General features: G+C 45.1%; 1 protein-coding gene across 1 annotated transcript in view; it reads left to right on the top strand.

Moving 5' to 3' along the window:
- ST8SIA1 (ST8 alpha-N-acetyl-neuraminide alpha-2,8-sialyltransferase 1) overlaps positions 1 to 22,276 on the top strand; it is a 404,584-nt gene that overhangs the window by 247,282 nt on the left and 135,026 nt on the right. Inside the window, exon 3 of the mRNA XM_069228549.1 lies at positions 15,207 to 15,316. Within this exon, the coding sequence (XP_069084650.1) occupies positions 15,207 to 15,316 (110 nt within the window). The remainder of the gene's footprint in view (positions 1 to 15,206; positions 15,317 to 22,276) is intronic.

Below are 22,276 nucleotides of genomic sequence, written 5' to 3'. Positions count from 1 at the left end.
AGAACAATCACTATCCTGATGTACTTCCCTGTTTGAGGCGACAGAACAAGGACCCAGGCCCACAACAGCAGGGGCATGCTCCAGTTCTTCGCCTTCCTGACTCCCATTGGATCCCTCTGTCCATACTCTCAGGGCCCACTAAGCCCATCCATGGGGAACCTTTCTCCTTTCCTGCGGATCCCATCTGTGCAGCACCTAACCTTACTTTGCTCACAGATGTATCCCAGGAGCAGGATAGTACCCCCATGACCAACATAGTGGTGTTGCCCACTCTACCCCTGGGGTGTGACACTTGTCCCCTCCCCAGGGATAACTCTGTCCACCCGGACAGCAAGCCACAGTGATTACTGACAGCTGCCAGGGATGAGAGCCAGGCCCCAGGCCTCTCAAAGCTCTCCAACCACTGTGGCTGTGGAGAGTGGGGGGCGGTAGCCCCAGGTGCTGGGCACCCTTTAACCACTCTCCCTTCCACCAGGTCAGGGATGACAGCCTGAACCTGGTCCTCCCCTCTGGGGCTTTGTACCCTCCCTCCTGGAGCGGTACCCCCAGAGTCCAACATGGCCAGGGGGCTTACAGAAGTCGCCCTGTACCATTCCTCCACCAGTGCAGGGCTGTTAACCTGCCACTGGCCCTCCAACCTGGGGTCTGTACCTTCAGGTTGGACTAGGGCCCGGGGTGAGGCTTCCCTCCCCCTGCCCTCCCTTCTGGGGTCCAGCCCCCTCCAACTAGGAGTGGCCTCCTCAGAAGACAACATGGTAGGGGCACTGTTATCAGTAGCCCCTCCCTCCAGGTCCGGGGGGACACCCTGAACCTGATCTTCCAGCCCAGGGTCTGTACCCTCAGACTGGATCACCGCCTGGCAAACCAGGACTTCCTGGGAGGCACACCTACCCCCCACCAGGTCAGAGTTTAACCTCTGCACCTGCCCATTCAACTCAGAGTCACCACCCTGAGGTTGAACAATTGCCTGGCACGCCAGGACTTCCTGGAGGGCACACTGACCCTCCACCAGGTCAGAGTTTAACCTCTGCACCTGACCATTCAACTCAGAGTCACCACCCTGAAGTTGAACAATTGCCTGGCACACCAGGACTTCCTGGAGGGCGCACTGACCCTCCACCAGGTCAGAGTTTAACCTCTGCACCTGACCATTCAACTCAGAGTCACCACCCTGAAGTTGAACAATTGCCTGGCGCACCAGGACTTTCTGGGAGGCACACCTACCTCCCACCAGGTCAGAGTTTAACCTCTGAGCCTGGTTCCCCAACCCAGGGTCACCACCCTGAGGTTGGGCAATTGCCTGGCACGCCAGGACTTTCTGGGGGGCACACCTACCCCCCACCAGGTCAGAGTTTAACCTCTGAACCTGGTCATCCAGCCCAGAGTCAACACCCTGAGGTTGGACAATTGCCTGGCACAGCAGGGCTTCTTGGGAGGCACACCTACCTCCCACCAGGTCAGAGTTTAACCTCTGAACCTGGGTATCCAACCCAGAGTCAGCACTCTGAGGTTGAACAATTGCCTGGCACGCCAGGACTTTCTGGAGGGCACACTGACCCTCCACCAGGTCAGAGTTTAACCTCTGAACTGGGCCATTCAACTCAGAGTTACCACCCTGAAGTAGAACAATCGCCTGGCACGCCAGGACTTCCTGGAGGGCACACTGACCCTCCACCAGGTCAGAGTTTAACCTCTGAACCTGGTTCTCCAACCTAGGGTCACCATCCTGAGGTGGGACAACTGCCTGGTACACCAGGGCTTTCTGGGGGGCACACCTACCCCCCACCAGGTCAGAGGTTAACCTCTGAACCTGGATATCCAACCCAGGGTCACCACCCTGAGGTTGAACCATTGCCTGGTATACCAGGACTTTCTGGGGGGCACACCTACCCCCCACCAGGTCAGAGTTTGACCTCTGAACCGGGTTAGCCAACCCAGAGTCACCACCCTGAGGTTGGGCAATTGCCTGGCACCCCAGGACTTTCTGGGAGGCACACCTACCTCCCACCAGGTCAGAGTTTAACCTCTGAACCTGGCCATCCAACCCAGAGTCGACACCCTGAGGTTGGACAACTGCCTGGCACGCCAGGACTTTCTGGGGGGCACACCTACCCCCCATCAGGTCAGAGTTTGACCTCTTCACCTGGTAAGCCAACCCAGAGTCACCACCCTGAGGTTGAGCCATTGCCTGGCATTCCAGGACTTTCTGGGGGGCACATCTACCCCCCACCAGGTCAAAGTTTAACCTCTGAACCCGGTTATCCAACCCAGAGTCACCACCCTGAGGTCGAATCTTTGCCTGGCATGCCAGGACTTCCTGGGGGGCACTCTCACCCCCCACAAGGGACACGCCGTCCCCAAGGGCCACACAAGAGTCTGGTTGGCGCAGGTCTCCCGACCTCTGCCCATCCGGCAGAGTCTGGGTTTCCCCCAAACCAGAAACGGTCTCACCTGGGTCATTCCTGGGGGGCTCTGCTCTCAGAGCTGACCCCTGACTTTCAAGATCCTCCACTGGGGTCTGCCACCCCCTCTCAACCCTATGTCTGGACTTCTGCACCCCCTCACTAGGAGTGGTACTGCCAGACACCAGAACTGTTGGGATGCTGTCTACAGTCATCCCCCCAAGTTCTTCTGACACTGCGGGGCTTCCCTCAAAAGGTGGCCCTACGGTACAGGTTAGGCTCTGAGACCTACCTGGGACACTACAATCCTCTCCCACCTCACTTGGTCGGGAACCACCTAGACCACTCCCTTCAGGAGCACCCCCAAATGCCTCTTCAGACTCTCTGGTACTCACCCAAAAGTCTGCCTCCACTGTAAGTTCCCTGGGGTCAGAGAACTCACACTCCACCTGGTGTTGGCGTAGCTCTGGAAAATAAGGACCAGACATATGCTCTCCAGCAATTACATCACTCTGCCCTTCACATGTATTAACCACCGTACCCTTCACCCAACCACCTAGTAACTCAGCCTTGGAAAAGCACTCTACATCACCCTCTTGAGACTGGTGAGACAGTTTCTGTCTGTCCCTGACACTCAACCCAAACTCTTCTGGGATGTCTCTACACTCTATATCCAGGACGTCCACCAGGGGGGAACCCTTTTCTCTGTCACTCTCTGCTAGAGTCAGTAAAGTGTCCCTCCCCCCAGTAGGAATATGACTCCCTGTGCCAGTTCCCCAATTCTTCTCAGGGACCCTGTGCATAACGGGAACTACCTCATACCCTTGAACTGCCTGGGGTGTGTCAACTCCCTTCTTCAAGTTGGGCACCACATCTCTGGGCTTGTGCCCTTCTTCAGCAGTACTAGATGCAAGATTTTTGCTGCCACCATCTGAACTGGACTCAGCCCTTCCGGCCTCCAGTTTCAGCTCTTTACAGCTCAGCTCTTGAGCTGCAATCTTTTCTTCTTCCAGGGCTAAGAGACTTGCTGCCTCAGCCTTTTCAAGAAACTCATCTAGCTCTTCCATCCACCGTGCTTGAGCCATGAGCCATTCTTTTTTCACTGGGTCTCTTTCCTCATCTGAGTCGTCTTCCTCCTCATGTGAGTAGTCCTCCTCCTCCTCTGAGGGGTACTTAGTCATTTGGTTTCTTGCTGCCTCTCTCTCTGCCCATCTGTCTTCCTCCCAGACTATGTAGGCATGTAGCATCTCTGCTTTAGTAGATCTCTTTGCTACAGGAAGGCCACATTCTCTGCAAAGCTTCCTTAGGTCAGCCTTAGTGAGGTGGTCAGTAAGCAAAAAGAATAAGTAGGTAAGCGATCCCATTCTGATAGGATCTTACCAGCAAAAACCAAAATCCAAAGTCCAAAATATCAATAGTATATCCAGGAGGACATCAGAGACCAAAAGTCAAAAGAGATGAAAAATCAAGTTGACCTTCAACTGTGGGTAGGTAGTGAAATACTTAGCTACTGTATGTCACTGCACAAACACAAGTCCTATCCTCACCGCTGATCACCAATGTTAGAAATGGGGTTTTTGGTTGGCAGTTAGGTTGCCCTCTGTCCAAGCAAGAACCCTCACTCTAGTCAGGGTAAGTCACACACAATCCAAAATCAGCCTGTGCTCACCCTCCGGTAGCTTGGCACGAGCAGTCAGGCTTAACTTAGAAGGCAATGTGTAAAGCATTTGTGCAATAAATCATACAACACCATAGTATAACACCACAAAAATACACCACACAGTGTTTAGAAAAATATAGAATATTTATCTGGATAATTGTAGGTCAAAACGATCAAAGTTGCAATACGAATTTGTAAAGATATCACTGAAAAGTGATATTAAGAGTCTTTAAGTCTTTAAAAAGCAATAAAGTGTCTTTCAAGCACAGAGTACCTGGTTTCTGGTGGGAAATCTCCTCAGAGGGCCACAGGAGAAGAGATGCGGGGAAAAAGGGGTGTGTGCGTCGATTTCCGCTCAGCACACACAGACTTGCGTCGTTCTTTTCCACGCGGGGAAGTCGGGCGTCGTTTTCCGGCGCGCAGACAGTCTCTTTTTGTGGATCGCGAGGATTACCAGATGTCCCGGGTCTGTGCGTGGATTCTCCTGCTTATTTTCCGGCTGCGCGTCGTTCTGCGGGGCTGCGCGTCGAAGTTTCGATCTCACGGTAGGCGTCGCGTCGATTTCTCCTTGGAAGTCGGGCGGCGTTGTCCTTGCGAGGCCGTGCGTCAAAGTTTCGCACTCACGGTAGGCGTCGCGTCGATTTCTCCTTGGAAGTCGGGCGGCTTTGTCCTTGCGAGGTTGTGCGTCGAAGTCTCGATCGTCCCGAGGGCGTCGCGTTGATCAGCGTCGGTGTGCGGCGTTTTTCTCGCCGCGAAACAAGCTGTGCGTCGAAATTTTCGGCGCACGGAGCGTCCACGTGAAAGGAAGAAGTCTTTTTGGTCCTGAGACTTCAAGGAACAGGAGGCAAGCTCTATCCAAGCCCTTGGAGAGCACTTTCACAGCCAGACAAGAGTTCAGCAAGGCAGCAGGGCAACAGCAAGACAGCAGTCCTTTGGAGAAAGCAGGCAGGTGAGTCCTTTGAGCAGCCAGGCAGTTCTTCTTGGCAGGATGTAGTTTCTGGTTCAGGTTTCTTCTCCAGCAAGTGTCTGATGAGGTAGGGCAGAGGCCCTGTTTTATACTAAGTTGTGCCTTTGAAGTGGGGGTGACTTCAAAGAGTCTCTAAGAAATGCACCAAGTTCCCTTTCAGTTCAATCCTGTCTGCCAGAGTCCCAGTAGGGGGTGTGGCAGTCCTTTGTGTGAGGGCAGGCCCTCCACCCTCCCAGCCCAGGAAGACCCATTCAAAATGCAGATGTATGCAAGTGAGGCTGAGTACCCTGTGTTTGGGGTGTGTCTGAGTGAATGCACAAGGAGCTGTCAACTAAACCTAGCCAGACGTGGATTGAAGGGCACAACAAGTTTTTAGTGCAAAGAAATGCTCACTTTCTAAAAGTGGCATTTCTAGAATAGTAATATTAAATCCGACTTCACCAGTCAGCAGGATTTTATATTACCATTCTGGCCATACCAAATATGACCTTCCTGCTCCTTTCAGATCAGCAGCTGCCACTTCAACAGTGTATGAGGGCAGCCCCAATGTTAGCCTATGAAGGGAGCAGGCCTCACAGTAGTGTAAAAACGAATTTAGGAGTTTTACACTACCAGGACATATAACTACACAGGTACATGTCCTGCCTTTTACCTACACAGCACCCTGCTCTAGGGGTTACCTAGGGCACACATTAGGGATGACTTATATGTAGAAAAAGGGGAGTTCTAGGCTTGGCAAGTACTTTTAAATGCCAAGTCGAAGTGGCAGTGAAACTGCACACACAGGCCTGGCAATGGCAGGCCTGAGACAAGGTTAAGGGGCTACTGAGGTGGGTGGCACAACCAGTGCTGCAGGCCCACTAGTAGCATTTAATCTACATGCCCTAGGCACATGTAGTGCACTCTAATAGGGACTTACAGGTAAATTAAATAGTCAATCATGGATAAACCAATCAATAGTACAATTTACACAGAGAGCATATGCACTTTAGCACTGGTTAGCAGTGGTAAAGTGCTCAGAGGTCAAAAGCCAACAACAACAGGTCAGAAAAAATAGGAGGAAGGAGGCAAAAAGTTTGGGGATGTCCCTGTCAAAAAGCCAGGTCCAACACTAGGGAATTATAAGGGTGTTCCAGTAAGCCAATGTAAATTGGTAAAAATGGTCACTAGCCTGTCAGTGACAATTTGGAAAGAAATGAGAGAGCATAACCACTGAGGTTCTGATTAGCAGAGCCTCAGTGAGACAGTTAGTCACTACACAGGTAACACATTCAGGCACACTTATGAGCACTGGGGCCCTGGGTTACCAGGGTCCCAGTGACACATACAACTAAAACAACATATATACAGTGAAAAATGGGGGTAACATGCCAGGCAAGATGGTACTTTCCTACAACATGGCAGAAGCATTATATGCAAATTCTACTTTGCCATTAATATTGTTTAAATGGATTTGCGATTCTTCGTAAAAACAGCACTTCCAAAAACGTAATATTCTTGGCAGATGTGCAGAAACTATACATTACACCTTCTACATCTATGTACACAAAAACCTTTTTAAATGACATAAATATAATAATGTTATTTTTGATATCTTCATATGTATAACAGTAAAATACATTTAATGAAGCTCTCAAAGGGGTTCAGATCATTTAAAAGTGCAAATAGTGTTGAATTGTTTTGTTTAGTTGGGTAATATACCACATGTATCTCCGTGTACAAACCCTAATCCTTTAAAATGCTAACTTAAATAAAGATAGACCCCTTTCCCCAAGGATTCGTGCTAGAACATTTGCCCTCTATTTCTTGTCGTGCCAATCAGGATTGGATGTGACTTTACTTGACATTTGGAAACTTTAATGAGTCAATAGCAATTAATGAAAGCCCGATGTAAACTAGGAATAATCTATTAGGGCATTTGACACTTAGATGGAATGGCTTGGCTGAAGCATAGAGAGCATACACTTCAAGGTGTTGTGCATATTCATCAGGTTTTCATCACAAACAATCCTGTCAAACAACTAGTGTGCTTTCTCCCACAAGATCCTTGAGAACTGCAAATTCCTTTCTTCTAAAGGGTCCTCTGGTAAGAGTGGGTGCTGGTGTAAGATTGTATACTACATTGGCACCAGTCATGTGAAAATTCTTGATTCTGTAGCTTTCTTCGCATCTGGATATAGTAATTCTCAAACAGGAAGTTGTCCAACCGGTGGAGTCCCACAGTGATGTGCTCCTCCTGAAGATCACAGTTTCGGTCTTGTCAGTTTTCTGTTTTGGATAATTTCTTCATCCAGTAAGCAAATTTAGTGAGGCAGGCATTGAACTTGATCCGGGTACTCAGCATCATGTCTGTGAGGGAGAGAATGTGTTGCATATCATCAACATTAGAGAGGACTTTGATGTAATGAAAGAGGATTATGTTGGCTAGAGGGGTCAGAGGCATCCCTTTCTAATAGCATGTCACATGGGGATGTACAATTGTTTTGCAACCAGAATACAGTCACAAAACAATTGCAATTTACTGCCTATTAAAGTAGGTGGTAAGCCAGTTGCAAACGGGAAGGGATCTCCAGGGAACCCCCTTCCCTTAGTGAATGGGAGTGAAAATGTTTTTTAAGAGCAGGCAGTGCTCCCAGGGACCACTCTACCCTTAAAAAATTAAACAGAAACGTTTAATTTTTCTTTTTGACATGCATCCCATTATTCTTTAAGGAAAACTGGCTGCATTTTTTAAAAAATAGGTTCCCTTTTTTAAAGCAAACAGAGAGATAGTGGTCTGCTGTCCCCAGGAGTCCACCATCCCTGTGTTATTGCCCATTCCCAAAGGGTTGCAAATTGAGACCTGCCTCATGAATATTGATGAGGAATGACAATTGCGACCCCATTGGGAATCATTAAATGTGTCTGTGACACATTAGTACAGTTACTTTTGAGACTCGCAAATTGTAAGTCGCAAAACTTTGCAATTTATGAGTTGCAAAAGGAAATGGTTGTACATCTGGCCCCTAGTTCCTTCGATTGCATCTCACTTTTGCTATATAGTATGTCAACTGACAAGCAGTATACAGTAAAATGTATTCTCCTTTGGCACAGTTGTGCTATTACAAATGTGCAGCACAAAATGAAACAGAATGTGCTTATGAATCCATCATATTTTTAATTAAATCTAATTCTAAGCATATTTGTGACTCACATTTCGCCCTAGCATCAAATAGTGCTTAAAAGTGGAATTCAAATTGAGGACTCGTCCTTATGCAGACTGTGGCATGAACACTTGTCGATTACAGATTTTCCTTCAAGAGGAAGACGTTTGTTCTGGGATGAGTATTCAGGACTGCAAAGGGAATTCTCCTTTCCTACTACATTGATTTTCCAGCCCTAGTGCATTATAAGTACACTCAGCAGCAGCTGCCGCAAATCTCAAGAGGAGGGGCGGGGGTGGGGACGGGGAGGGGGAATAAAAAAAAAATTACCTTTTGCCATTGCCGCTTTCTGCCATGTTGCTCCTCTTCCTTCCCTCAATGTGGTGTCCCTGCATTTACTGGGCCACCAGTATAGGCTCCCCAGCAATCCTGGTGGTGCTTTCATGCTGAACCTAGCATGAAAGCACCGTCAGGATTGGTCTGAGCGGCTTGGACAGCCGCTCAGACACAGCCCTCTGGTCTGTGCAGTTTCTCCAGCCCAGTTGTTCGACACAGCCGGGCTGGAGAAATTTAAGTGCGGATGTGTGTTTGGCCAGACTGAGATGGCCGGCCAAGCACACATGCGCACTCCACTACTTCCACCTCCCACAGCCCAGGCCTGCCCCACCCTGAACATGCTGCTGGCTGAGCCAGCAGATGAAAGATAAAATGATAATGAAATATCGTTTTATCTTTCATCTCCTGGCTTAGCCAGGTGAGGCGACGCTCCTTCACCATTGCGTAGGAGCCGCCCTATAGTGCACTTATGTGCTTTCCACTTCTGTTGAGTCTAAATCTGCAGGCCCAGACTCAGATACTAACACAGACTCACGGAAGAGATGTGAATAAGCTATTCATTATTAGAGTTTGTAAGTGCCTAAAGTATAACTTTGGCAAATGTTGCTACTAAACTTTTGAGAAAGCTTACATACTTGAAGTCTTTCCACTAGACAGAGACACGTGTCAGCTGACAAAAGGTGAACAATGGCCAACAAAAATAAAAATATTACGGTGGGGGAATTACTTTTTATTTGAAATGAAACTGGAAACCACAATAAGTAAAAATGTGTCATACAAGTGACCTGTTGGCACAAGAGTTTATCTACGGAAAGTATCCTTATCCCTTCACGCCCACCTGAGTGGGACCAGTACATGAACATTAGAACCTGGCGGTCTTCTAGTTTGCACTACTGTATTAATGTCTGGATAGGTTCCACCCCATATATCCAAGCTCCTGTCAACAATGGCAGTGATATCAACATTTCTTTGCGATTCACATAACCACGTGGCATCAAGTAGCCATCAGTTGTGAGATTCCAACTCCGGGTTAACACAAGCTCACATATGTGGTGTGAAGATGTTCCCTGGAGAGAAAGCCATTCGGTCTGGGATAAGTGTCCATGGTTGCTCGGGGCATGCTTCAGTCAATTGATATTTGTGTTGCAATAATACTGCATTGGTAATTTTCACTCTTGTTTCACATTTGCTGAGCACACCAGACTTAATTTGACAAGGTGTTGTTCCAAAGTCCATGCTCAAATTAATTTTGCCAGCATGATTCTTTCACCTTGTTCCTAAATGTTTATTGACAAAAATGCACGGACGTTAAAACTAAGATTAGTTATGTCCTTGCAACCTGTGGCCTTTACCAGAGCATATTTTTGGTAATTTTCACTAACAGCGGGAGAGAGTAACTTCTTCTTTAACGAAAAGTGAGATATGCTAATCAGTCTTGCTTCTGCAGAAAAATACAAACATTTCTAATTGTGTAAAGATTGTTTGCTGAATATGTACATGAAAGACAAGAATACCTTGGATCAGATACATTATTCAGCGAGAAAATCAATTAATTTAAACCGTTGCAGAATGTAATTAACGGAAACCGACCGGAGCAAACGCTTCTAGCTCCTCGGAAACATAGTGGGTGAGAGTGGGTGAGACATGTCATACTTACTGGCACTTACAGCGTGATTACAATGCATTTGATTGCAAACCTTAATTACAGCATGTAGAATCACATAGTTAACAGCAGTAACGTTATCTCAATCGCATATGAATAAATAGAAATGTTTTTCTCTACGCTTATGGTTTATGCGCAGTTTTTGATGCAAGACGTTCGACTAACCACTTTTTAGGAGAACAGCAGGATATACAGTAATGGGCGCACTCAAGGGATTTAATGGCCTGCCCTTATCAATAATTATGCACAGCTTACGTTATCATTTCCACCAAATATACACTTTGCGAGTTTCCTGCTAATTGAAAAAGAGCTCTTTTTTACACTTTTTTAGCTGAAGTAGTAAAGTGATTCGCCTTACAATAACAACTGCAACATAGGTGTCATGCAATTGCAACTCTAGGGGCCTGATTTAGAACATAGCAGACAGGTTACTTGTCACAACGGTGACGGATATCTCGTCCTCTCGAAAGCTAAATACCATTGTATCCAATAGGATTCAAATTTCGGTGGACGGGATGTGCGACACGATTGTGACGTGTAACTCGTCCGCCGAGTTCTTGAAATCAGACCCTAGGTCGTTCCGCTCACTGGTTCTTCTTTCTACACCTGCTTCCTTTCTGTGACTCTTTTCTCAGCCACTTCCTAAAGTTCTCTGCTACCAACTGCCTCATCTGTGTACCCTGTAACCTAGGACCTTGGTGCAGAGTTCTAGTCGCTCCACATAGCAAAACCAGGAAGCTCTCGACCGCATTGTGCTTTGTTACAGGGATGGCTACATGGGGCTGTTTGCCGCAGCTGCTTTACGTAGTCACCTCTCACAGCACTCTTTCACTGCAGTGAATGTTACATGTTTTGTCTTTCATCGGTGTTTATTCTTTGCCGAACCACAACTGTAGGAGGCTCATTAGGGACACGTTTGTTATACAGCTCTGCGCGGGATGGAGAAAACTGAGGGGCTCCCACAGTCAGTCATGATCACTGCAAGCATTAGACCTGGAAAAAAGGTCTAAAATAAAATTACCATCCCAGCCTAGAAGTCTACACAGGCCACAATCTCCATGAACCCCACTTCCTTGTTATAGGAGGGCACCTCACACAGTAATCAGGGAAAAGATTTGGTCCCTGAGCTTGTATCTTGCCAGGCAGCATAGTTTGGGTTGAATGGACAGACCTTGCAGTACTTTCCAACAATAGTAAATAAATGTAAGCCTTGGCACTATTAGAGCATGGTCTTGGGGGTTGCATTCTTGCATTGTACATCTCATTGGCGGGATGATTGTTTCCTGTACTGCCTGGCTGAATTGTGGCTGCAACATAATGCATGCTGACTAAGAAGTTGCACCTTTTGCTTGTCTTGTCACTTGACAGCATGACATTTTTCCATCGTTAATGCAATGTATCGGTTGCAGAATTATAACAAAACTTTCTGATTCCGGTAGATCCGTTTATTGCATGTTTCCTATGAGACCAGGCAGCTTCAGCTCACAATCAACAGATCTAACATTCGCAAGCAGTTCAATGGGCCCAATGCATGTGCTCATTAATCGTGTTTTGGTTCTGTAGAGGTAGTTTAAAGTTGGCATGGAAGATATACAGGTTGCTGGTCTGTGATGATTACATCATAATTAGGATGTTTGACAAACACGATGTCTGTTTCTGTACAAGACAGATGGTCCTTACTTTAATCACATGTTAAATGGTTAAATTTTGAGTGTGTTCACTTTTATTGTTCTACATGCTATACAGGACTGTTAACCACTTTTGCCACTGAATAATGCACATTTGTACATTAATATTGTAAGAGTCTGAGCTCTAATTATTACATGAATTATTTAGCATCACTCTTGGCTTCCTCTCTGGGGGCTACAACTAGTGCCCCATCCAAAATTTAAGGCTGTGGACTATTTTGGTTGCGCTTACAACCTGGTGGCACCTGGTGGCATCTGCTGGCATCTGGTGGGTGCCTCCAATTACTCCCATCAGCTACAAGAAATAATCTTACACAAGCCTTTTCTTTGAGGTTCAGTGAATACATGTCCTTATTCCCACAAAGCCTGTATTACACGACTTCTGCTTGGCCATGATGTCAGTAAGCAACAGTAAGCAAGTATTTTACACTTTTTACTTGTGAGAACTGGCTGGTAGGAAGAGGACCAGAAATGTCTCTTCTTCACCAGGTAAGTGCCCAGCGGAGCCAACACTGTAATATTCTGTAGAAGTACGAAAATGAAAACCTTGTATAAGGTTCAACATAACCTTTATTTGGGCCTTAAAAGCAAACAAAGCGGGTACAAATACCTTTGTTACAGAAATACAAAAGGTACTTCTCTAATAAGGCTTGGGATGTGCTGAACGCAACACTTGTGTGGTACAGCTTTTCTTGGATGAGAATATTAAATTATTTCAGGATTTCCCTATGGCATTTTCTTTTCTAAATTGAGTCTTTTTTTAGTGGAATCAGTGGACTTTAGCATTTATATCCATACCCTTCAGGTACGCTGATTCTAAGGTTTTCCTAGCCCAAACACTAGTCCACCAAAAATTGATGAACTTCCTGTCTGCCCGATTGAGAGTGTTTACTCATTTTTATACCCTTAATATAGAAGACAGGACATCCACCAGTTTTGGCAGATGTCTGGCATCCACTAAGCTCCAAACAATTCCCCAAAGTCTTTTTGCAATTAAAGGATCTTCTTAAGTGTTGTATAAGTATTAAATGTTTCCATTTTAAATTCAATGGGTGCCGTTAAGTCTAGTTAGGACAGTTAATGGAGCATCCTGGTTCCTTGGGACATTTGAAACCTATTTGGTCCCTATGGGGGTTGAGGGAATCTTGCATAAGGCACAGACAACATGAACTGTCGGAATTCACCAGCTTTCTGGTGGCCAAAGACCCAGGGCCAGATTTATCATAGCATTGAGTTGCCAATTGTGTGCCAACACAGGCAGAGGGCAGGAATGTGCCATATATTGGTAAATATAGTGTATTTCTGCCCTCTCCCTTTTCAGCAGTGCAGCAAGTAGTCTTGCTGCAAGAAAGATTGAAAGATGTGACCCCAAGGGCCAGATTTATCTTTGGATTATATTGCTCTTGCGTCACGCATGGTGTTGCAAGGGCAGCGCAAAACTGAAGTCTGATTTATCAAGCAATGGAGGGTCACTGTGCATGTCCCTGCGTTGCTTGGTAAATCTGGAGTAATGGCAGACAGTGCAAGTTGCTGCCTTCCCTTACTCTTCCCTGGGAAGTTCCCACGCATCCGCCCATAGATTTTGATTAATTCCCAGATTTACCAAGACTGGTAAATTCACTGTGCAGCCCACTTTGAAAGAGGAAAATGCCTCAGAGGATTGTTTTTGTACAGGAAGGCATCCCTTCCTGGACAAAATGTATAGTGCCTGCAACGCAGCCACCCTTGAACCATGGGCAAAGATGCTTGTGAGGGCACTCGGAAGCAGAGAGCAGGAATGCAGCAGATATTGGTAAATATAGCACATTTCTGCCCCCTCTCTTTAACACAGAGCAACAATTTATGTTGCTGCATTGCATTGCATGAAAGAGTGCTAAATCTGGCCCCAAAGCTCCTTACAATGGGCCCCAGCAATTTTCCCTTTTGTGTACCTGGGACAGCAGTCACAAACAAGTGTGTAGCAGTGTTTCCCCTTCACTGAAATACGATTGGTTCATGCACTCACATTTTTTTCAATGAAATGCGTGTCTGTGACATAATACTCTTGTTCACTGCTTAGAGCAAGATTTTTGGTAGCAGTTTTATTAATGCAGGGGAATATGTGTTTTAGCAGAACTCCTGCTATTGTCTAGCAGAGCCAGAGGACTGAAGAAGTGTTCGTTTATTTGTGAGTTAGGCCTAATTTACAGTGGGAGTTAATCCGACAATTTCCGTGTGTGTGTATGTAGCAGAATTGAGTTTCCACACCCACAGCAGCGTTTGTGTTTGTTAGGATGGCCAGTCACCCAAACTAGCCCCCTACAGGGACAGTTAATTAGATTTCTGTTTACTTTCACGCCGCAGGGAAAGCATTATATTTCATTTTACACCTCTCATCGACTATACATTCATCTAATTGATCATTTGGTGAGACCTGAATGTTTTAGTTTATGGGCACGATATAGAGGAGTAATTTCCTGCAGTTCATCATGTTAGATTGTTGGGAAGGTTGACATCATTTAATAACAGGAGAAGTGCATCACTTCTCTAGCCCCCCATGCCAGACTTCAGAACTGGAGGCCATAGCGAGCAATGCTATGGTACACGCAAAAACTAGCTTTGGGTGAAGGTGAGTTCGAAATGACTTGTCCATTTAAAAAACTAATTGAAGATGAAAAGACTTAAAGGCGGGAGGTATCGAAAAAATAGCAGTTAAGATTATGACAAGTATTTTTATAAGGTTAAATGGTCAACAGAAATTCTGTTTTTCATGACAGTTCGCAAAAAGTTACCATTGTGTCAGTTATGGCAACTTTACTGCAAAAATGATTTTCTCTGCAGAGCACAGCACTTGCAAGTAGCTGGGGTATGGTCAGCTTGTCAGATATGGATCACAAAATAATTTGGGGAGCACAAGACACAAAGATGGAGTTCCCCACACATTCCTATTATTTTTCCATTTCTAACCAGTGTTATCTTCAATTTTAAGTTGGTTCACCCATTATCAACATATCATTAAAATAATTAGGAATACGACAATAAAACATGCAAAACATACTTCCCTACAGCTTGAAGGGGATTTATTTTTACAATGATATGTTGATCAAAAGGACAAACGTTGAGAAACTCTGAAAAGTTTTCATATTTACAACTTTTGCAGAGTATTTCCTTATTATTAATACTACTGCCCTATACCTGTGTCATGTAAAGCATTCGCTGCGAGGGATGCAGTTTTAAATAATATTTTCGAAAAAAAACGAATATGGAAATATTAAACAACGCTGATATGATTCCTTTTGGTGCTTTGCTTTTGTTGCAAATCATTGTGGCCTTTGAATTATAACAAATAGCCTTGGTTTCTGTTTCAGAATTCTCCATTCAAGTTGCCGCTGAAAAAGTGCTCTGTCGTGGGAAACGGTGGGATCTTGAAGGGGAGTGGCTGTGGCAAGAAAATCGATCAGGCTGATTTTGTTATGCGGTAAGATTCCCTCCCTATTTCTCTCTCTCTCTTTTTACGTCCTGTGCTGCTAGTTCAGAAGTATTACATTTGTTTGCTTTTACATTTGCGATTTGTGTTATTAATACATTTTTGTGATTCCCGATCACCTATATTTGATTACATATTACTGATTATTCAATTATAAATGTTGAATAATGAAGAAAGTTTCATGAAAGCTGATTACCGCTTCTCATTTATTGTTTTTAAACAAAGAGCTTTTCCACACAATATAAATAAGTAAAAGGATGCCTTTTCACCTAGTTGTTTCTTTGAAAAGGTTCAACAATGATCAGATGTTATATAAGCTGAGAACATAGTGTGAGCGGAAGAGAAGAACCTCTTGCCAGAGACTTGAAACAGAGAACATACAGAACCATATCACCTTCCTTTGCTGAAGGCTACTGGGAGAGGCATTTGGCCTTCAATTGACTATATTTATCTATGTGCCTGCCTGTGCAGGCTTGAATAACAGATGCTGCTATTTTACTGAACATTGACTGGATAGTTCAAACAAGGTGACTGGGTGGAACCATCTTTGAAACTCAAATAGGCCCTTTCTTTGATGCTAAGACCGGTTTAACTAGCAAGAGACAAGGTTGTGATTGTAAATATTGACACAAAGAAAGATTCATGATTTTATGATAAGACCCAGAGGCTAACATTATGCAATCTCCTTTATTGCCACTACTCACAGGAGCACCTTTAAAGGACATAGGACTTTAGAATTTCAACTCAATCAAAGCACAGAACACACATTCCTCATCCTTCTTTTTTGCTGCTGCTCCTGCAGATAAGTACTAGTATGAAAGGGTGATGTGTGTGTACGGTGTTGAAGCAGATATGCTAATTAAGAAAATTATTGATGGTCTAAATGTTATTACTAATGAGAAATCGTGTTGAAAAATTAATTATAGAAAAATAATGTGCACGTTGAAAATGTGCCCTCGGGGTATGATCACCATGTGTACTAAAAAGATTGAAATTGTATGAAATAATGAAAATAAATGAGAAAGATGTAATAATATGTCATAATAATGATGATGTATAACCTATGTTTTGTATTAATTTGTAGTGTTAAGTTAGCTGAATTAAAGGCCTAGTCGCCCTAGGCCTTGCACACTGAGAGAAGAAAACAATAACCGCGTTTGCTTTGAAGCTGCTGTGGAATAGCCTTGACACGCTCGAAGTTCAAGTTACTTAGCTAATAATTTTCTGCAATGTATCGGCGGACAGGAGATGATGAAGACAATTTGATACAATTATGTGTAGAGCAAGCTAAATGTACTTTCCCAGGACTTGAACAATAGAAGCACTGACTGAAGAAGAACATGCAACAATTTCGATACCTAAAAAGCCGGAAGATGAGGACATTGTATGGAAAACCAATCCGCTTCTTGTGAACAGAGCATATGGAAATTAGTAGATTTGGTAAAAAGAAACTATAGGTTAAAGTCATATCTGCTGACTGACTGACCAATTAGCAATTAGGAGGATGGACTGGGAGACCCTAATAAAAAGTCATGACAAGGGGCACGAAATCAGAGTTGCAGGAGAAAAGTTGATGACGTCAGGAGACGCTGTCCAAGGTGCAGATATTGGGCTCATAGTCTGTGAGCCTGATCCGCAGCTGACTAATAGATGACCTGAAGACGAAGACTGACTTGTTGCTGATCCATCCAGGATAGGTAGCTATGAAAATGTGACTGACTATTTTTGTGCCTTTTCTTCTAGGACCAACTGCGCTGTTTTTAAAGATTCCCACTTAGGTAGATTTTTTCCAAATTGATGTTTTCCCTAAATTGTTTTCGCACGAAGACCCCCATTCTAATGCTAATCTTGGTTAGGTAGGCTGTTAGGGATGACGTTGACAGTGACAAATGACTGACTAACTTAATTGCTGAGTTTCATTATTAATGTTGGCATTTCTTAGTTTGTGGTATTGCATTGTTCTATAAGTTTTCTTTAAGAATTGATGTCTTTTATGATGGATTAATAAAAAGATTGATTTGAATAAAGATTGAACTAACAGATGATTTAGAATTGTAATCAATAGGGAATAAAAATGGTTAACTCTTTCCTGAGTACAGGTTATTCTGGAGTATTGTGGTTTAAAGCTGTTTTTCATAGAATGTTTCTTGATTATTAATGTTAGCTATCAATGCAGTAGTTACTGTATGACTAGGATACTCCATGTGATTCAAAAGGTTCATCAACCTATACGCGTCCCCTTGTAAGTTTACTTACTAAGGACAAGGCGCGCTAACAATAGTTTTTGGTTATGAAATCTTGACTATTTAAATACTAGTAATAATAATAACATATCTAAATGTATTCAATTGAAAGTGAGATAGGACTGTTGTGTTTTTTATTTTACCTTGATTTGTTTAACTTTTAAACCTTAAATAGTTTCTGATTTTAGGATAGCTTCACAATCTAGTTTGATAATATTTCTGTTTATTGGGCAATTTTATGGGGCTTTTCTAAGTGTAGGATTGGTTGTCAACATTGTACCTAGACGGAATAGCAGACGGTTGGGGTGTGACCGTTGGTTTTCATTTGAAGGCGCTCCACGCAGAACATAGCGCGTGTCAGTCATCGCGCGCCACAGTCATTTGAACGATTTGGTTGTGGCACTGTAATCATGAGGCAACCGTGACCTTGCAGAGACACGTGTGGTATTGCTTCCCGTAACAATTACGTGACAAGGTCAAGCGACGTATGGTCGCACACTGGGATTACGCATGTTTGCCTAGTGACGGTATACAATTAAACTAGCATCATTAAATCCATTACAAGCTTTAAGAGCAAATGCTTGAATAAGTTAGGGAATACCATGTAGCGGTATAGTTAGTTGAGCAACAGTGATTTAATTTTCGGTTTTAAGTGACAGTACAATAGACCCCTGTGCAGTCGCACTGTGATTTGGTTAGATGTAAGTAGCGAGAAGTCCTTTAATTTGGTAAACTTTAAGAAAGGACTTGTTTTGAAGGTGCTGAGCAGCCATTTTACGAAGTTGGGGTATTTTCTATGTTTTACAATGCAAACAGGTTTTGACAGTTATTGGCTGTTTTATTCACTGATCTCAGTGTAAAGTTTTATTAGAGAAAGTAGAGGATTTCAGCAAGATTACTTTTAGTTAGCTGCATAGTTTGACTTTGTTAGTGTCAGTTGTTTGGTGGATAAGTGATTAGTTAAGAAAATGAGTGAGGACAGGATTCAGGTTGATTTCAAGCCATTACTTGAGGTAAGGTTATCAATCAATCAGTTTTTATAAAGCGCAACTAGTCACTCGTGAGGGTCTAAAGGCACTGGTGGAGGGTCTAGGCCTCATTAGAAGAGCCATGTTTTGATGTTTTTTTCTGAAGATGGTGAGTGATGGGCTTGTCCTAGGTTGTTCCAGCTCTTGGCTGTGAGGTAGGGGAAAGATCTTCCTCCGGCAGTGGTTTAGCAGATGTGTGGAATGGTGGCTAGTGCCTTCTGGACGGATTGGAGGGTCTGGCAGGGTTATGGAAAGAGATGCAGTGATTTAGGTAGGCTGATCCGATGTTGTGAAGGGCCTTGTAGGTGTGGGTGAGTACTTTGAAGTTGATTCATTTCTCCACTGGGAGAAGCAAATCTCAGGTGTTGGGAGAAGTGTTCCTGGTGGGGGAGGTCCAGGATGAGTCTAGCGGCAACGTTTTGGATGAGTTGTACTTTCCTGATGTTCTTTGTTGAGATTCCGGTGTAGAGTGCGTTGCCGTAGTCGAGCTTGCTTGTGACTAGGGCGTGGGTGACTATCTTGAGGCAGTTGTCCAGGATTCAATTGAAGATTTTGCGGAATTGGCAGAGGGTGTGCCAGTAGGAAGAAGTGACTGCATTTAGCTGTTGAGTCATTGTTAGGGAGGAGTCAAGGATGATTCCGAGGTTGTGGGCGTAGTCAGACAGAGTAGGTGTGACGCTGAGCAATGTGGGCCACCAGGAGTCATCCTAGGCTGAAGTGGAGTTTCCAAAGATGATGAGCTCGGTCTTGTCTGAGCTGAGCTTGAGGCAGCTGTCCCTCATCCAGGCGATGACGGCTTTCATTGCAGTGTTAAAGTTCCTCTTGCCTTTGCCTGGGTCTTCAGTGAGGGATATGATGAGTTGTGTGTCATCGGCATATGACACAATGTTCATTCCGTGGCCTCAGATGATGGCTGCAGGCGGGTCCATGTAGATGTTAAAGAGCGTTAGGTTCAGGGAGGATCCCTGAGAGCCTCTGCAGCAGACCTCTGTTGATTTGGATATGATGGATGGGAGCCTGACTCTCTTGTGTTCTTCTGGTGAGGAAGGAGTGAATCCATTGCAAGGTTTTTCCGCGGATTCCTATGTCGTGGAGTCTGGTGCATCAAGAGCTGTGGGAGACCGTGTCGAGGGCTGCTGAGAGCTTGAGGAGTATGAGTGCTGCGGTGTGGCCTTGGTCGAGGAGTCTGCGGATGTAATCAGTGGCTAATCAGTAAGAATAACTGTCTCCGTGCCGTGGTTGCTGTGGAAGCCAGACTGGGAGGTATCCAGAGAGTTGCCTTTGATGAAATGTCGCAGCTGTGAGTTTATGGCTTTTTCCAGGACTTTGGCTGGGTAAAGTGCGAGATGGGCCGGAAATTCTTTAGATCTGATGGGTCGGCTGTGGGTCTCTTCAGGAGAGGGCAGACTTCGGCATGTTTCCAATCATCAGGAAAGGTGGCTGTTTTGATAGAGCAGTTCAGTGTCTTGTGGGGTTGAGGGGCAATGGACGCACTGGCTTTGTTGTAGATGTGGTGAGGACAGGGTCTGTGAGAGCTATGTGATTAATGCTGTTCATGATGATTTCAGTCTCTTCTGTGGTGAGAGTGGACCAGGTGTGGACAGTTTGGGTGGGTTCTGGGGGGCTGGATTGGTCGTAGGATCTGATGCTGTGTGAGTTCTGCGGAAGGAAGCTGTCATAGATGTCCTTAAGAAGAAGGTGGCCAGTTTGTCCCAGAGTTCTTGCAATGGGGGGATGTTGGTGGCTTCGGAGGGAGGATTGGTGAATTTGTTGATTACCATGAAGAGCTCTCTTGTGTTGTGTGGGGAGGTGTTGATAAGTTCCAGGAGTGCAGCTTTTTTTGCATTCTTGATGTAACAGGGATGGGTGTCAGTGGCGGCTCTGAATGAGGTGAGGTCTTTGCTGGTTTTGCTGTTTCTCCATTTCTTGTCTAGAAAGAAATACTGGAAGCATTGGATAGAATGACCTCTGAGATAGGTAATAGAATGCAAAAAGTAGGAAATTAGCATCTGAGGGAGAAAAAATGTGGTCTGCTTTTGAGACTTCTCCAGTAGAGAAAGGTGGTAAAGTGGCAAGAAAGGGGAAACATCTCTCTACAGATAAAACTCAGCATAAGAGAAGGAGATCTGCTTTGGCAGAAGAAGATAACTGTGTTTACATGAGTCAAGGTGGTGTCCAGTACACACAAGGAGGGCACATTAAAGGCCCACAAATGAAAGTACGGTGTCCTGGAGAGCATCGTGCGCATACAGTGGTTCAGTGTGACGAGTCCACAGGGCGTGCTGCGGTGGAGTTAAGCTGTTCATCAGCTATTTATTCTGAACGCTATTTTTGCTGCTGGAGGAAGGGGTGGGCTCTGAGCCCCTTTAAACATTGTTTCGCGCTCCCGCCTCGTGGGACGCACTGTTTTTTGCTGCTGGAGGAAGGGGCGTGCTCTGAGCCCCTTTAAACATTGTTTTGCGCTCCCGCTTTGCGGGACGCGCTGTTTTTTGCTGCTGGAGGAAGGGGCGGGCTCTGAGCCCCTTTAAACATTGTTTTGCGCTCCCGCCTCGTGCGAAGTGTGGGGGTGGTGCCCGGGTATAGCCCGGGCCAAGGTCGGGCCCATCCTTTGCCCCTCATCACCAGGAAGAGGCTGGGCTGGGCCTTCCCTCTATAATTTTCCACTTGGGGGCCCCTGGGACAGACTTATATATCAATGCTGACTGAATAAGGGATCCTACCAGGAGGGGAAAGAGAAGCCTCAGCCAGCTTGGGCTAGGTGATGGCGTATTGAAATTACCACGGTCTCTCCTCGCCTTGCCTTAGCTACTGGCACGTCTTCAATTCCCAAGAGTACTCCAGGAGCTCTTCTCACGACAGGGGGGGCTGGCTGACATCGCAGCCACCACAAAGTGCACCGCAACACCCCTGGGGGGGCTCGTCAGAGCCCGAAGGAGGTCGGGTTGGGTCACCGCTCCTAGAATTAAAGAAAATCTTGGAGGTGAAGTAGCCACTGATGGAACATTGGACATACCATTAGTACCAAATACTAGTCAGATATTAATGAGGACAGCTAATAATATTCTACCTAAGGGCAGGATAAATCAGCCCCAGATAAATTTAGGAGGGGATCAACGTAGAGGAATAAGACTCTCGAAGCCTCTATATAAGCCAAGCGACCTTTTACATCTTCCCCCGGAGGCAACTTCATACGTAGTGGTCCTGGCTAATGTTCCATCTGTAGCTGACCAACAGCGGGAATCATGGACAACTCTGAAGAATAAGTCTCTCAATTGGATAGGAACACGCTTGGGCCCTAGAATGGTGGGGCCCCTCTTTGATGATATCAAAATGGTTAGAAGAGTTAAGTGGATAGGAAGCAGTCAGAAAGTATTGGAAGGAGACTGCGTGGTGCTCTCATTTAAATCCCCAGATTTGGTGGATAGAATTATCCGTGAATTAGGGTCTAGGCAGGCTACTCATCAAGGAATTTCCTTACTACCCTTGGGATTCTTTTATCAAAGACATGTGGGGCATAATTTTAATAATTCACAACAAGCATGCAAAATACCCCTAATTAGCCCTGACCCCTTTCTTTCTTGTAATAGATTTCAACCTCTTACAACTTTAGAAGGTCCAGATTGACTTAGCATGAATAAGAGAGATACATCCCAGGAAACGGCGCCGGGAATAAATACTGA

The sequence above is a fragment of the Pleurodeles waltl genome, chromosome 4_1 (assembly GCF_031143425.1).
Source record: "Pleurodeles waltl isolate 20211129_DDA chromosome 4_1, aPleWal1.hap1.20221129, whole genome shotgun sequence".
In the NCBI taxonomy this organism is placed as follows: domain Eukaryota; kingdom Metazoa; phylum Chordata; class Amphibia; order Caudata; family Salamandridae; genus Pleurodeles; species Pleurodeles waltl.
This window is presented reverse-complemented; position numbering and strand designations above follow the sequence as displayed.